Genomic DNA, 16,077 nt, shown 5'->3' with positions numbered 1-16,077 from the left:
ACTTGGCATTAATACAGGCTGACTTCCTTAAAGAGGAGGCTTTGGATGGGCATGGGGAGAGTGGAGAGAAGGACGCCTCGGGGTGGGGGGTGGGGGGTGGATGGGAACTCTGAGGCCGTTGTTCTCGGATGAGGGGACGGGAGTGGCTGGGGTCTCCACCCTGCCCGTGCTCTCCTGGTACTTCAGGATGCCCTGTACCCAGCCAGGAAGCCCGGCCCAGCCTAGTCAGCCCTGGACTCTGCCCGGAAGATTCTTTGCCCCGAGTGAGCAAGAGGGTCAGAGGCAGCTAGTGTGGCGGACATGCACCATTTGCCGTCCTGAGTGGCCCGTGATCACGACTGTGAGTAGGAAGGACCTGGTGGGAAGGAAATTGCTGCCCCGGGCTTCCGGGTCCCAAGCTGAGGTGATTCTGAAAGGAAAGATAAAAAGAAGAAAAAATCGGGGGCCGGAGCGGTGGTGCAAGCGGTAGGGCATTTGCCTTTCATGCAGCCAACCTAGGATGGACCACGATTCGATCCCCCAGGGTCCCAAATGGTCTCCCAAGCCAGGAGCGATTTCAGAGCACATAGCCAGGAGTAACCCCTGAGCGTTACCAGGGCGTTATCAGGTGTGGCCCCAAAAGCAAAATAAATAAACAGGAAGAAAAATAAAGATAAAAGAGGACCAGAGCCATAGCACAGTGGGGAGGGCACTGGCCTTGCACTTGGCCGACTCTGGTTTGATCCCCAGCATCTCAGAGAGTCCCCTGAACAGCGCTAGGAGAGCTTCCCGAATGCAGAGTCAGGAGTAAGCCCTGAGCACTGCTGGGTGTGGCTATCGCATAAACAAATAATAAAATAAAAAGGGTAGGATTGAGAGAAATCAAAACAAAGCCAAAGCAAAGGACAGGTTTGTAGGAGAAAATGCCCAGCCTAGATATCTGTGGCTCAGGGTTCTGAACAGGGTACTCGGGTTTGACCCAATGGAAAAGCCAGATTCTGGGCGACCCACAAGTAAAGGGGCCTCGAGTGATGCTTCCCTACCCCAGAAACTGGCCCTGTCAACCTGAGCCTACTCTTCTCTCCTCAGGGACTTTCCCTGCCTTTGAGGGAACCGGGAAATTTTTTTTTTTTTTTTTTTGGTTTTTGGGCCACACCCTGTGACGCTCAGGGGTTACTCCTGGCTATGTGCTCAGAAGTTGCTCCTGGCTTCTTGGGGGACCATATGGGGCACCGGGGGATCGAACCGCGGTCCGTCCTAGGTTAGCGCAGGCAAGGCAGGCACCTTACCTCCCGCGCCACCGCCCGGCCCCGGGAACCGGGAAATTTAATCTCACTCATCACTTTGCCCGTTTCCCAGGTCCCTTTGTTCAAAATGACCAAGGAGCCCCCCACTTTTTTTTTTTTTTTGGTTTTTGGGCCACACCCTGTGACGCTCAGGGGTTACTCCTGGCTATGTGCTCAGAAGTTGCTCCTGGCTTCTTGGGGGACCATATGGGACGCCGGGGGATCGAACCGCGGTCCGTCCTAGGCTAGCGCAGGCAAGGCAGGCACCTTACCTCCAGCGCCACCGCCCGGCCCCCCACTTTTTTTTTTTGACACACCTGGCAGCGCTTGGGGGTTACTTCTGGCTCTGCACTCAGAAATTGCTCCTGGCAGGCTCGGGGCCCATATGGGATGCCGGGAACCGAACCCAGGTCTGTCCTGGGTTGGTCGCATGCAGGGCCAATGCCTTACAGCTTTGGTATCTATTTCTCTGACCCCCAGAAGCCTCTTTGACACCTCCAGACTCTCCTTGTGCCTTTTCATAGCAACCCACCAGGCTGGGACTTAGATGGAGCACTCAGAGTCCTCTCCCTCCTCAGAGGGGAGGAAAAGAGGGAAGAGAAGGGGGAGCAACGTGGATCTTAGTCATTTTATTTACAGTTGAGGACTGACTGGCTGAAGGATGGAACCACAGCAACAGCAGGACAGTGGCCCATGTGATGGAAAAGTGGGAGGGAAGGGCGGCTTTCAGGTTGGGCTGGATCTAGGGCGGGGATGACACTCAGGCTAAATATAACTCCACTGCGAGTTAGTGATGCTGCTTTTAGCCCATTGCACAGCTCGAGGAGAGCCAGGCCCCTCCCCAAAAATGCGGGGATCAGAATTCACAGGTGTTTTAAGCCCCTGTCCTGAGGCAGTGCCAGGCAGGCTTCACCCCTTTTCCACCTGGTCCCGAGGACACTGCAGATGTAGAAGCCTCTTGGGCCAGGCAGAGAGAGCAGGAAACAAAGCTTCCTCTGTCATGGGGGGACCTGGCCCTGGCCCCAGGCATTGTGGGGTGCTGGAAAGGTGGGGTCTCTGTAGGAGGGGAAGAGAAAGGAAAGAGAGAGAAAGGAAGGAAGGAGAAAGAAGGAAAGAAAATGAAGGGGGCCAAGAGATAGCATGGAGGTAAAGCATTTGCCTTGCATGCATAAGGTCAGTGGTTCGAATCCCGGCATCCCATATGGTCCCCCGAGCCTGCCAGGAGAGATTTCTGAGCATAGAGCCAGGAGTAACCCCTGAGCGCTGCCGGGTGTGACCCAAAAAGAAAAGAAAGAAAAAGAAGGGGTACTAGCACAGAAGTAGGGCATTTACCTTGTACATGGCCGACCTGGGACATACCTGGGTTTGATTCCCAGCATCCCATATGGTCCCCCAAGTCTGCCAGGAGCAATTTCTGAGAGCAGAGCCAGGAGTAACCTCTGAGCACCACAGGGTGTGGTTCAAAAACAACAAACAAAAGATAAAAGGAAAGAAGAAAGAAAAAAGGAAGGAATGAAAGAAGGAATGAGAGAAAGAAAAAAGAAAGAAGGAAAAGAAGGAAAGAAAAGGAAAGGAAGGAATGAAGGAAAGAAAGAATGAGAGGGAAGAAGGAAGGAAAGAAAAGAAATGGGGCCGGAGAGATAGCATGGAGGTAAGGTGTTTGCCTTACATGCAGAAGGATGGTGGTTCAAATCCCAGCATCCCATAAGGTCCCCCGAACCTGCCAGGAGTGATTTCTGAGCATAGAGCCAGGAGTAATCCCTGAGTGCTGCCGGGTGTGACCCAAAAACCAAAAACCAAAAAAAAAAAAAAAAAAAAGAAAAAAGAAAAAGAAAAAAGAAAAAGAAAAAGAAAAGAAAGAGAGAGGGGCCGAAGAGACAGCATAGTAGTAGGGCATTTGCCTTGCGCGCAGCTGATCTAGGACGAACGGTGGTTCTAACCCCGGCATCCCATAAGGTTCCTGAGCCTGCCAGGAGTGATTTCTGAAAGCAGAGCCAGGAGTAACCCCTGAGTGCTGCTAGATATGACCCAAACCCCTAGTCCCCTCAAAAATGGGGAGAGAGAGAGAGAGAGAGAGAGAGAGAGAGAGAGAGAGAGAGAGAGAGAGAGAGAGAGAGAGAGAGAGAGAACCCCTGTCTCCTCTCTGCCTCTGTCTTCTAGCCTCAGAGCTCACCATGGAGGACCACCCGGCCCAAATCCCAGAGTCTTTCTCGCTCAGCACCGTGGCCGGCGGCATCGAGAACCCAGTGCCCGTGTCCCTGGAGACTCTGGTCTGTTCCCTGTCCCTTGCCTCCTGGCTCCAAGGAAGGGCCTGGCCCCTGCCCGCTGCTGTCTAGGAACCATCTCTGGTCTCTGGTCACCCCCTACCCCTGCAGCCCTGTCTGTCCCCTCCCCACCGGCCTCTGGAAGCAGCAGGTTGTGGGCTCAGGGGGTCCATGCCCCAAGAAGTGCTCACCCAGGTAGCACATGCAGGGGTATGGATGCAACTTCAGGCCTTTGATGGGTGTCCCCACAGGAGGAGGGCTGGGGGCCCACCGAGAGGGGGAGCACCTGTACTGGCACGCCCCTGGAGCGTCCAGCAGGACGGTAAGTTTGGGGGTCAGTGAGAGCTTCTAACCCCATGGGAGACCCCACTTCTATTCTGAATGCGCTGGCTGAGCTGCAGGGCCCCCCCACTTGCCTTCTACCTCCAGGGTTTCCTTTGAGGAGCCTCAGGCTCAAGCCTGCTGGCATCTTCACTGCCTGAGTCTAGGAGATAGAATGCAGGGGTGGGAGGAGTTGTGGGTCCCCAGGAGGACTTAGAAACATATAACCAGATCCAGAGCACAGCAGGTAGGGCATTTGCCTTGCACGTGGCCAACCCGGGTTTGATCCCCGGCATCCCATATGGTACCAGAGCCTGTCAGAGTGATTTCTGAGCCAGAGACAGGAGTAATCCTTGAGCACTGCCAGGTGTGGCCCAACACAAAACAAGAACTACTTCAGGAGGGTGCAGAACTGGCGTCTCCCCACCTTGATGGGTAGGGCCAGTTGGCTGTTCTCTGATCCCAGAGTGCTTATGCAGCCCATCCTAAGCCTGGGTCCTGGCTCCCTGCCCAGCCTGGCCTCAGTGGGCACAGAGATCTGGACAGGGCGGGAAGGTGGGGACGAGGATGGATTGGGGCCAACCCAATCATTCCCTCGCCATCCCCAGGAGGAGCCTGCACCCCGCGACAAGGGCCTTGCATTTCTTCCGGGAGCATGCAAAGCTGTGGGGTTGGATCTGTAGAGGCCTGCTTTGCTCGGGTGAGCCTTCTGCATACCCACCCCCATTTTTCCAGCTTGACCCTCTCAGATCTTATCCCTGATGTTCGCCCCTATTTCCTCAGTGTAGCCAACCTGCTGAGAGCCCTAGAAGTGACCCAGCAGGGCATTTGAAGGAAGTGGCATTTGGGTCTGACAGGCTGAGTCGCCAGGGAGGGGCAGGACAATAAGGAAGGGACCCCGTGTGGCAGAACCCCAGGGCAAAGGTGAAAGCTCAGGGTGTGAGCAGGGAGCTGATAATAGGACCTAGTGGTTGCAATTTCAGGTCACCTCAGGTAGGCCATGGGGAGGAGGTTTGTGTGGAGACAAGTTTAGGGGTCCTCAGGGGCAGAGGTTTGAGGGTTGGGGCTCTGCCTAGATGGCAGCCAGTATGAGGGGCTCCCCAGAGCTGGGCATGATGGGCTCCCCAGGATTGACCTTGGTTCTGCCTGACCCCAGTATACTTAGGGCTCATCTGTCATTCCATCACCTGCCTAGGGCTGCCCCTCTCTGAGTCTCCTCACTTTCCAGGGCTGAACCCCCTCTGTGCCCCCACCCAGCCTATGCCGCCTTCCTGCTGGTGGCCTGCCTCCTGAACTTGCAGCGGGCCCTGGCACTCCTGGTGCTTACCTGTGTGGTCCTATTCTTCCTGGCCCACAGCCTGCTCAAGAGGCTGCTGGGAGCGAAACTGAGGAGCCACCCCTGGTCCCTGGGATCCCCCCGACTACGCCTCTGGTCTCGGAGGTGAGTGGGTCAGGCAGGCCAGGCCTGGGCCGGGTCAGCACTGATGACAGCCACACAGGCCATGCGGGTGGCTTGGCACCTGCCAGGGCTGTCTCATCTCTGAGTCTCAGGGCACAGACAGAAGCTCCAGGCCATACTGGCACCTTGTTGCCCATTTCTGGCATGTCTCTGAGCCCTCATGTCAGCTGAGAGGAAGATGCTTCAGGGCGTGCCCAGCAATGCACATTCCCAGGCCTCCCGAGCCGTGAGGGCCACATGCTTCAGGGTCTTGCTGGAGGCATATGTAGTTTCTCTTAGCCCTAGGGGACTCGTGTGGAGCCTGCTGGGTCCATGGATAACAGGCCTGGATCCCTACATTTCAGGGGTGGTGCCTCAGTAGATGGGAAAATGCAGATCGCCGAAGAGGGAGGAAGGAGTCAGAACCCTAAAATCCTCACCCTGTGTCCAGGCTCGAACTAGAAACATCCGTTAGGTTGACAGGAATGGCAGCTCATGTGGGCAGGGGTGAGGACCTGCAGGCACGTTTGAGGGTGAAGGGGTGAGCTCAGGTGAGAGAAACTGCAGGCAGCGTGGACCAGGGATGGACGGGGACAACCTGGGCATGGGTCCGACTCGACTCTGGACTCGGTCCACTCTGTGCTCAGCCCAGTTTTCCCTGGCTGGAGGGAGACCCTTATGGGGTCCGGATTTGAGGGGACCCTGCTTTTGAAGGGTTCCTTCGAGCCTCTTCTCCTGGTGCTCTGGCATCTCTGAGCCTTGAGGCTGCGTCTCTGTGAATTCTTGGCCACCAGGGTTGGGGTTGGGGAATATCTGGGCTCAGTTCCAGGAGGGAGTCACTGCCTCTGGAATTGGGGAGGGGCAGCGGGGTAGGTCCTGTCCGTTTCTTCCTTGGAGGCTCTGTCTGGGCCCTGATTCGCAGGGATTAGGGGGGCTGAGCACTCAGCCCGTCTCTCCCCTGTAGGGCTCTGGCCTTGGCTGCCTTTCTGGGCCTGGTCTTGTGGCTCGCGCTGGACACGGCCCAGCGGCCTGAGCAGCTGGTTTCTTTCGGTGGCATCTGTGTCTTCCTCGGTTTCCTCTTCGCCTGCTCCAAGCACCATCGGGCCGTGAGTCATGGCTCCCCCATTCTAAGGATGCCCCTAATTCTGGGGCCTGTGGGTGAGGCTGAAGTGGGGCTGCAGGACACAGCGGGTCAGGCCTTCCTGACTTGGTGGCAGGAGACCCAGAGAAAGCACTGCGGTAGTGCATTTGCCTTGCACACTGCTGACCTGGGTTTGATACCCGGCATCCCATATGGTCCCCAAGAATGTCAGGAGTGATTTCTGAGCACAGAGCCAGGAGTGACCCCTGAGAGCCACTGGGTGTGGCCTAAGCCCCCCCCCAAAAAAAAACCAACCCAGAACCCAACATGGTGGCATCTTTGCACACCTAGTGCGAGGCCTTTTGCCAGCCTGCAGATTGACCTTGCTCCTGGGGACCCTGCGAATCCCCGGCCCCTCAAGATGACGGGGTGACTTCGGCAGGTGTCCTGGCGGGCCGTGTGCTGGGGTCTGGGCCTGCAGTTTGCCCTGGGGCTTTTCGTCATCAGAACTGAGCCGGGGTTCGTCGCCTTTCAGTGGCTGGGAGACCAGATCCAGGTGGGGCTGGGGATCCCCGGAGGAGCCCAGGGAGGGGGGCTGGAGGGGCTGCCAGTGGCCTGGCCCAGTGCCCCGTGTCCTGCCTGCGGCTCTGCTGGGTGACAGAGTCGGTGTTTCTCTCGGGCAGGTCTTCCTGAGCTACACAGAGGCCGGGTCGAGCTTTGTGTTCGGGGAAGCTTTGGTCAAGGATGTCTTCGCCTTTCAGGTGCGTCCAATCTCGGCCTTGCTGGACAGTGGAGGGAGGGGCTGGAGCCAAAATGTGCCCATCCCAGCTCGTGGACAATTATGACCAGACATGCTGAGGAATGGGAGGGAGAAGAGAGGCAGGAAAGGGACCTCATGACCTTCCCCAAACCCTGTGCCCTATTCCCCTGCCTGCTCTAGGATGCCCTTAGAATAAGAAAAGCTCAGGTTGGGGCCGGAGGGGTGGCGCAAGTGGTAGGGCATCTGCCTTGCACGCACTAACCTAGGACAAACTGCAGTTCTATCTCCTGGTGTCCCATATGGTCCCCCAAGCCAGGAGTGATTTTTGAGCTCAGAGCCAGGAGTAATCCCTATAACAACTGATCACTGGGTATAGCCCCCCCCCCCAAAACAAAAACAGAAAAGCTCAGGCTGATTCACACATCACAACCTTAATCCCACATCCCTGCCTCATGAAGTGGTCCTGAGCTGGATGGAAACTTCCAGAATTTTCCAGAACTTTCTTTCTATCTTTGCCGGGCATTCTGTGAACAGGGTCCCAGCTGAGGCAAGTTTCCTCCATGCTTACGCTCAAAGCCTTTTACAAGTCTCTGCCCCAGACTGATCCCCATTTCCAGAGAGCCTAGCTCTGTAGGAAGCCCCGTTTCTATCCTCCCCACTTCACCCCCCTTCTCCCCAAACTGGCCCAGAGCAGCTCAGCTGACACAGCCACCGCCCTCCGCCACATCTCCATGACTCATGGCACCTTGGCACTCATCTCTGTTCTAGAAACTTTCCATGCAGCGGGCCACCTCCGGAAGCTGTGCGTCCTTCCTGGGTCTGGCTGCCCCCCTGCCTTCTGGAACAGTCTCTGCTTTCCAGATGGACAGCTCAGGCAGGAGGCAGAGAAGGGGGTTCAACTCTCCCCTGGGGCAGCCTCTCCCCTCTCCTGTCCACCCTCTTTCGCCAAAGCCAACAGAGCAAATATGCATAAAATCCAGAAAGGGGGAGTTGGGGCGCAGCTGTGAAGGGCCCCCTCGAGGTCCCCCCAAATCTGTGTAGCTGAGTGAGCGATGCATTCACCCTGCATTCACCCTCCTGAGGTCTTTCTGGGTCTTTCCACACCCAAGAGCTGGAGCTGCGTCCCGCCCAGACACACATTTAGGAGGTCACTCTCTCGAACTGGGCACCCTCACCCTGGGAGGGGAGACCCGGGTGTGGGGGTTTGGGAGGGAGAGCAACGAGGCTCGTGGGGTGCCTGATGAAACATTTCCTGAACCCTACTCTCGACTGTGGGTGGGAGAGGAACCCCAGTAAATGGGGAGCCATAGATTTAGCTGTGCCCAAGAGCAGGATGGAAAAGGCCGGGTAGGACTGAGATGGAGCTTGCACGGGTGGACTCCAGCAGCGTGTGGAACCCTGAGGCCCTCCCAGCTCTGCACCCCATTTGGGATGTAGTCGGGACTCAGAGGGAAGCTCAGTCTTTGCAGGAGACAGACCGCAGAGGACGCAGGAGCCTTGTGGGGAGCAATTGGGTTTCTCCCTGGCCCCAGGGGTGCCCTCAGCTGCCCCTTTGCCCCGCTTCCAGGTGCTGCCCATCATTGTCTTCTTCAGCTGCGTCATGTCGGTGCTCTACTACGTGGGGCTCATGCAGTGGGTGATCTTGAAGGTGCTCCAGCGGGGGGGACCAGTCCCCCAAACCCTGCCCCAACTCCTCCAGAACCTCCCTCTCCAGCAACCCCGCCTGGCCTTTCCCACGAAGCCACAACCTTTGACTCACCTAAGCTTGGGGTCATCTGAGCTCAAAATGGGGGTGCATGTTGGAGTAGAAGCTGCTCTCTGGGCCCTGCCCAGGGGCGGCCACATGCCACGGAGAGTCAGGAGCAGGGGAGACTCTGGGGATTGAGGTTGCTGAAAGGGGGGGTCTGGTGGGGAGGGAGGGTGGGCCAGGGAGACCTGCGGGGTGCTCGCGCCCATCTCCTGGCGCTGGGTGCTGCCCTTTTTATTCCTTCTTTGCAGATTGCGTGGGTGATGCAGGTCACCATGGGGACCACGGCCACCGAGACTCTGAGTGTGGCTGGGAACATTTTCGTGAGCCAGGTGGGTGCTGTCACCCCAGCCTAGACTGTTTTAGGGTCACCAGGCTGCTGCTGTCCCAGGGAAGATCTGTTGGGCAGATCTGCTGGGCGAGGCCATGCACCCCTCTGTCCTTCATCCCCAGAGCTCACCATTAGGCTTCACTATCCCGTCCAATTCAGTCTGTGGGTCTGTTTCTTTTTCTTTTTGGTTTTAGGGCCACACCCAGCCATGCTCAGGGGTCACTCCTGGCTCTGCGCTCAGAAATCACTCCTGGCAGGCACAGGGGACCATATGGGATGCTGGGGATTGACCCTGGGTCTGTCTTGGTTCGGCTGCATTCAAGGCAAACACCCTAGCACTATGCTATTACTCTGGCCCCTGGGTCTGTTTCAAGAAAGAAAAAAAATAAGTCACTTGGTGGGGCCAGAGCGATAGCACAGCAGGGAGGCTTTTTTTTTTTCGGGCCACACCCGTTTGATGCTCAGGGATTACTCCTGGCTAAGTGCTCAGAAAAATGCCCCTGGCTTGGGGGGGACCATATGGGACGTCGGGGGTTCTAACCGCGGTCCTTCCTTGGCTAGCGCTTGTAAGGCAGACACCTTACCTCTAGCGCCACCTCGCCGGCCCCAGCAGGGGGGCCTTTTTGCATGGCTGACCCAGGTTTGATGCCCGGCATTCCATAGAGTTTCTAGAGCCACACCAGGAGTGATTCCTGAGTGCAGAGCCAGGAGTAAGCCCTGAGCACTTCTAGGTATCTCTCCCCACCCCACCCCAATTACCCAAAGGTACAAAATCAAGCAAACAGAAAACTTGCTCAGCAAGGAAACCAACCTTTTTTGGCCAACAGAGAGAAATACCTTCAACTGTGCTCAAAGGAAGTCAGAGCTCCCCTCCGTCATCCCAGCACCCTCATGCAGCCCTGCCCAAGTTTTGGGAAATACCCTTCAAGACTCATGTCCTGTTAGTGAGGCTCAGCTGGCTTCCTCCTGGGGGTGCAAGTATGAGGAGGCGGGAGTTCAGGCAGGGCTTGATCAAGTGCTTAGAAGCAAGAGTCATCAGAACCTCACACTCGGGACCTGACATCATCTCCTGCCCTGTTTTCGGTCCTCTCCATGGGTCCACCCTCAAGACCCCTCATTGTGCGGTGGGGACTCAGACTGGCTAAGATGAATGCCCCAGGACCTTTGCTGGTCACTCCTCCTGGACTCCTCCTGGGACGCTGGGTCACTCCCCGCTTTACTCCCCCATGTCTCAGCCCCAGTGTCGCCTTCTTGCCTCCAGGACTGTCCCTCAGAGCTGCCCAGAAGCAGTGAGCAAAGCCTGACATGTATTTCCAGGCATCCCATGGCTGGCAGAAGCTCCTGTTTGTGTTTTTATTTTGTTTTGTTTAGTTTGTTTTATTTTTTGTTTTCTTTTTTTTTTTGGGGGGGGGCAAACCCAGCAGCGTTCAGGGCTTACTCCTGGCTCTGCACTCAGTAATCACTCCTGGCAGGCTCAAGGGGACCCTATGGGATGCCAGGGATCGAACTCAGGTCAGCCACATACAAGGCAAATGCTCTCCCTGATGTGTTATGATTCAGACCCCAGAAGCCACTGTTTGTACCTTGGTTGTTGTGAACTGAGGTCATTCCCAACATTCCCTCATCCCCTCTCTGCGCCCCTGGATGGAGGGGACAGAGGAAGGGTGGGTCAGCCCCCTACTCTTGGGGCAGGGGACACCCCACGTGTGCACTGGCCCTCCAGCATTGCCCTTCCATTCCAGACAGAGGCGCCACTTCTGATCCGGCCCTACTTGGCTGACATGACGCTGTCTGAGATCCATGTGGTCATGACGGGCGGCTACGCCACCATCGCCGGCAGCCTGCTGGGTGCCTACATCGCCTTTGGGGTAAGGGGTTCCCCTTTGCTTGCTGGGAACAGACCTGCAAGCCCACTGTTGTAATTTTTTTCATGAACTGGGCAAGGGCAGAGGACCCAGGTCACCCTGAGGCCAGCCCAGGGGACACATTTTCCTTCATTCCTTCATTCAAACAGCCTCACCTGAATCCACAGAAACCTGTGCCTGCCCCGCTCTGGCCCCTGGCCACCTCTGCCGACATCACTTTCCTCTTCCTGGATCCTTCCTCCAGGCCACCCCCCTTGGTTTAATTCCTGAGACCCCTTTTAAATTCCTTCCTCCTTTCTCTACCGTGCCCACCTTTCTGCTTCATTGCTCTGCACCCCGTTTCTATTTGCTAGTACCTGGGCTCTTCTCCAGCATGGCCACCAAATTCTTGAAACGTGGTGGGTTGCTTATTATGGGAGAAATTAATATATTCAATTAAGTTCTATATTGATGACTGGGAGGAGAGAACCTACTTTAGATCTATTAAGCTGTTAAGTTGATTTTGGGGGCGATTTGTGTGGTGGTATTCAGGTACCCAATACAGTGTTTTGGGGTCTCCCGTGGCCTCCCTGGGGTACAATGTCACCCACTCTAGATATTTTACAAATACACCCGAGAGGCAGAAGCAAATAAAATTGCCCCAACCAGAGAGAAATTTGTTGTTGTTGTTGTTGTTTTTGCTTTGTTTTGTTTTGGGGCTACACTCGACAATACTCAGGGGTTACTCCTGGCTCTGCACTCAGCAATCACTCCTGGAAGGCTGAGGGGGGCCGTATGGGATGCCGGGAATCAAAACCAGGTCCATTCCAGGTCAGCCGTGTGCAAGGCAAACGCCCTACCACTGTGCTATCTATCTCTCTGGCCCCTTCTATGTGCATTTTCTGGCCAATTTTCCTCACTGTGGTTTTACTGCTCCTTCCCCCACGCCCCCAGACACTTCAATGCCTGTGGCAGTCACAGTCTCTGTCACAGCCTGAGGCCCCCAAGTTGCTCTGAGCGTGGCTTTTGCCCTTTTGTCTAGAACCACTGTGGAAAGAAGCCAATGGGAGGCACAGGGTTTTTCCCACAAGAGGGTCAGCTCTGAGAGGGAGAATCTCAGGGGTGCAGCCAGTCCCTGTCCCTTGCTGGGAGCCTCCCCAGGGTGGGTCTGAGGGGTGCAGAGACGTTGTCATGTGCTGCCGTGACTCAGGCGTCCTCTAGAGGGAGACAAGTAGCAGGGAGGGCCGGGTAGATGGTCTCTGCCAGCCTTTCCTGCCAGTCTTGTATGGGCTGGTCTGGGGGTACCAGGGCTCAACCAGCCGGGTCAGGACAGTGGGACCCCTGAACCAGGACCATAGGATGTGAAGGCCTAACCCTGATGTGCTGGTGTTTGTCTGGAAAGTGAGGTGACAGGATTCATCAGTTTCCAGTTCTAATGGGGTGTGAGGAAGATGGAGGTCGGAGACCCTTCAGGTTGCCCTTAGCAGGAAGGTCACAGCCTGCCAACCCCTGGGGTCCCCTCATCCCTTTCTCATTCTCCTGCAGATCGACCCCACCTCCTTGATCGCCGCCTCTGTCATGGCAGCGCCCTGTGCCCTGGCTCTCTCCAAGCTGGTGTACCCTGAGGTGGAGGAGTCTCGCTTCCGAAGCCATGAAGGGGTGAAGCTGAGCTATGGGTGAGCTCAGTGGGATGGGGGTTCAGTGGGCATGACCCCCACAGCCTGCCCTGGCACCAGATTGGCAGGCGGAAGTTCTGGGTGCTAGTTTTCACTCTTCCCCGAAGTCCTGATTCAAGATCTGACCAAGGCAGGGCCTAAGTTTTGGGGGGATCCCACGAGGATCATCAGTGACCAGTAGCACCCCCAGTCCCCATCCTATACCATGTCTCAGCAGCTTCCTGGGACCTGGAGCCTGACAGATGGAAAAGGTGCCTCCTTTGCCAGCTGTGCTTGGGGGTGCAGGGTGCAACCCTGACTTCACTACTTCCTGTTGGGCTTCTGCCCTCTGCCACCCCCTCCCCTGTCCACCACACACCAGCTGGTGTAAAATGAATCTCAGACTCAACCCAACAGCGCCCCCACACGGCCATGCCAATAATTGACCAACAGGAACAATTCATAAGAAAGTGATTGTTGGAGTGGTGGACAAGCGGTAGGGCGTTTGTCTTGCACGCATTAACCTAGGACAGACTGTTGTTCGATCCCCCGGTGTCCCATATGGTCCCCAAAACTAGGAGCAACTTCTGAGCACATGGCCAGGAGTGACCCCTGAGCATCACCGGGTGTGACCCAAAAAGCAAAAACAAACAAACAAACAAACAAAAAACGTGATTGTTGGGGGTCAGAGCCTTATGGCAGGTGACGGTACCTACAGGGGGTGCCCCCCAAAAGGAAAGGTACCTGCCTAAACTCTTCTTCAAACCCCCAACACCACAAAACCAGGAACAACCCCTGAGCTGCTGGTGTGTTCCCCAACAAAGTCTTCTCATTCTCTTTTTTCTGATTTTTGGTTTTCAGGCCCAGTGGATCTGAGGGTTGACTCCTGCTTGGCTCTAAGTAGCTCAGGGGTCACTCCTGGCAGTGCTCAGGGGACCCTCTGGGATGCCAGGGTTCAAACCCAGTTGGCAATGGACAAGGCCAGAGCCCTCCCCGCTGTATTATGGGCTCCGGCCCCCTCATTCTCTTTTGGTGCCAGAGCTCCAATGCCTGGAATATTTTTCACACTCCCAGCATCTGAGCTCAAGCCAGTTGGGGGCTCGGGGCCCGGTGTAGAGCAATGAGGGTTCCCTCAGGGTGGGGCCAGCTCTTTCCTCCTGGGAGGAAAGGATGTAGAGCTCTAAACTGAGTCAGCAACAGGGTTTAGAGCTGCCCTGTCCAGACCATAGGACATGGCAGGATACAAGGAGAGACTCTCCCTCCTACCCCCAGGGACGCTCAGAACCTTCTGGAAGCCGCGAGCAGTGGAGCCGCCATCTCGGTGAAGGTGGTAGCCAACATCGCAGCCAATCTCATCGCCTTCCTGGCCGTGCTGGCCTTCATCAACGCTGCCCTGGCTTGGCTCGGGGACATGGTGGACGTGGAGGGGCTCAGCTTCCAGGTGGAGGGGGGAGGCTGGCTGGGCTGGGGTTGGAGGAGCCCCCTCCCCGGGGTCCAGGCCCAGCACTGTCACCCCTGTGTCCCCAGCTCCTCTGCTCCTACATCCTGAGGCCTGTGGCTTTCCTAGTTGGTGTGGCCTGGGAAGATTGTGCGGTGGTGGCAGAGCTACTGGGTATGAAGCTGTTTTTGAATGAATTCGTGGCCTACCAGGCTCTCTCTGAGTACAAGGGCCGCCGCCTGGCTGGGCTGGAGGAATGGATCGACGGCAGGAAGCAGTGGATCTCGGTGAGCTCCCTTCTCTGCCCTCTAGGAGCCTTGTCCCCCTGTTTCCTATCCTCTCCTCTTCCTCTGGCTCCCCAGAACCTGGGTTGATGTCACCTGGCACCATCCCTGAACAAGTGTGTGTGTCGCCAGGAGGTAGGGGACAGGTACCCTCGCATCGACAGCTGGGCTGTGCCTGGTGGCCAGTCTAGGAATGTCCTTTTTCCTGTTTCGTTTTTATTTTGGTGCCCAGGGCTGTCTCCTGATTCCGTGCTCAGAGATCACTCTTAGCAGGGCACCTGGATGTGGGGGATTGAACCCAGGTTGTATGCCTGCAAGTCAAATGCCCTCCCCACTGGGCGATTGCTCAGGCCCTCAGAATTCAGAGCAGAGACACACACACAGACAAAAGAGCCTTTCTTGGCACCAGCCCAGGTGGCCTAAGATAGTTTGGAGCTTATGCGAATTCATCCCAGGCATGATCAGTTTCTGTAGAGGTCCTGGACCCTCTCACAGACCCATTCACATGCCCTGTCACAAACCCTGTTACAGACCCTGTACCTTGTCACAGACCCCTTTACAATCCTCTCATAGACCCTCTCACAAAACCCCATCACAGGGGCCAGAAAGATGGAGACAGGGCATTTGCCTTGCATGCAGAAGGTTCAAATCCTGGCATCCCATATGGTCCCCCAAGCCTGCCAGGAGTGATTTCTGAGCGTCTATAGAGCCAGGGTAACCCCTGAGTGCTGCCGGGTGTGACCCAAAAATAAAAAACAAAACAAAACCCCATCACAGACCCTGTCACAGACCCTCTCACACACCCTGTCACAGACCTGGCCACAGATCTTCTTACACTCCTTGTCACACACCCTGTCAGAACCTTGTCACAGAACCTATCACACATCCTGTTACACACTTTGTCATAGACCCTCTCACAGACCCTGTCACATACCTTGTTATAGACCTGCGATGGCGAACTTATGGCACATGTGCCAGTGGTGGCACGCAAAGGTCTTGCAGCTGGCATGTGGGAAGGTCCGCAATTAAGATATGCATCGGGCCCGGAGAGATAGCACAGCGGTGTTTGCCTTGCAAGCAGCTGATCCAGGACCAAAGGTGGTTGGTTCGAATCCTGGTGTCCCATATGGTCCCCCGTGCCTGCCAGGAGCTATTTCTGAGCAGATAGCCAGGTGTAACCCTTGAGCATCACCGGGTGTGGCCCAAAAACCAAAAAAAAAAAAAAAAAAAAAAAAAAGAAGATATGCATCAAGGCGGGAGGCAAATGTGATATCAAAATCTTGTTATTAAGGTTTTTTTTTTTTTGGTTTTTGGGTCACACCAGGCAGTGCTCAGGGGTTATTCCTGGCTCCAGGCTCAGAAATTGCTCCTGGCAGGCACGGGGGACCATATGGGACGCCGGGATTCGAACCGATGACCTCCTGCATGAAAGGCAAACGCTTTACCTCCATGCTATCTCTCCGGCCCCCGTTATTAAGGTTTAATTGATGTGCTGGCACTCTGAGAAAATTCTTTGGTTTTGTACGGCAGTTTGGGCGGTCGGGCTCAAAAAGGTTAGCTATCACTGTCATAGAACCCCTCACAGGCCCTCTTACAGACCCTGTCACAGACCCTGTCACACCCTCTGCCTCTGCTTTGTCATTGCCATG

At 55.9% G+C, this 16,077-nt stretch overlaps 1 protein-coding gene across 1 annotated transcript in view; it reads left to right on the top strand.

The window, feature by feature from the left end:
- Positions 1–3,439: 3,439 nt before the first annotated feature.
- SLC28A1 (solute carrier family 28 member 1) overlaps positions 3,440–16,077 on the top strand; it is a 17,907-nt gene continuing 5,269 nt past the window's right edge. The window contains exons 1-15 of the mRNA XM_049783928.1: positions 3,440–3,535; positions 3,641–3,680; positions 3,781–3,851; positions 4,317–4,351; positions 4,459–4,550; positions 5,108–5,291; positions 6,253–6,394; positions 6,812–6,925; positions 7,053–7,130; positions 8,697–8,777; positions 9,128–9,208; positions 10,950–11,075; positions 12,597–12,727; positions 13,979–14,147; positions 14,234–14,431. Coding sequence (XP_049639885.1) covers positions 3,440–3,535; positions 3,641–3,680; positions 3,781–3,851; positions 4,317–4,351; positions 4,459–4,550; positions 5,108–5,291; positions 6,253–6,394; positions 6,812–6,925; positions 7,053–7,130; positions 8,697–8,777; positions 9,128–9,208; positions 10,950–11,075; positions 12,597–12,727; positions 13,979–14,147; positions 14,234–14,431 — 1,638 coding nt within the window. The remainder of the gene's footprint in view (positions 3,536–3,640; positions 3,681–3,780; positions 3,852–4,316; positions 4,352–4,458; positions 4,551–5,107; positions 5,292–6,252; positions 6,395–6,811; positions 6,926–7,052; positions 7,131–8,696; positions 8,778–9,127; positions 9,209–10,949; positions 11,076–12,596; positions 12,728–13,978; positions 14,148–14,233; positions 14,432–16,077) is intronic.

The sequence above is a fragment of the Suncus etruscus genome, chromosome 11, assembly GCF_024139225.1.
Source record: "Suncus etruscus isolate mSunEtr1 chromosome 11, mSunEtr1.pri.cur, whole genome shotgun sequence".
Lineage (NCBI taxonomy): Eukaryota > Metazoa > Chordata > Mammalia > Eulipotyphla > Soricidae > Suncus > Suncus etruscus.
The sequence above is the reverse complement of the archived record's forward strand: the minus strand, read 5'-3'. Positions and strand labels throughout refer to the sequence as shown.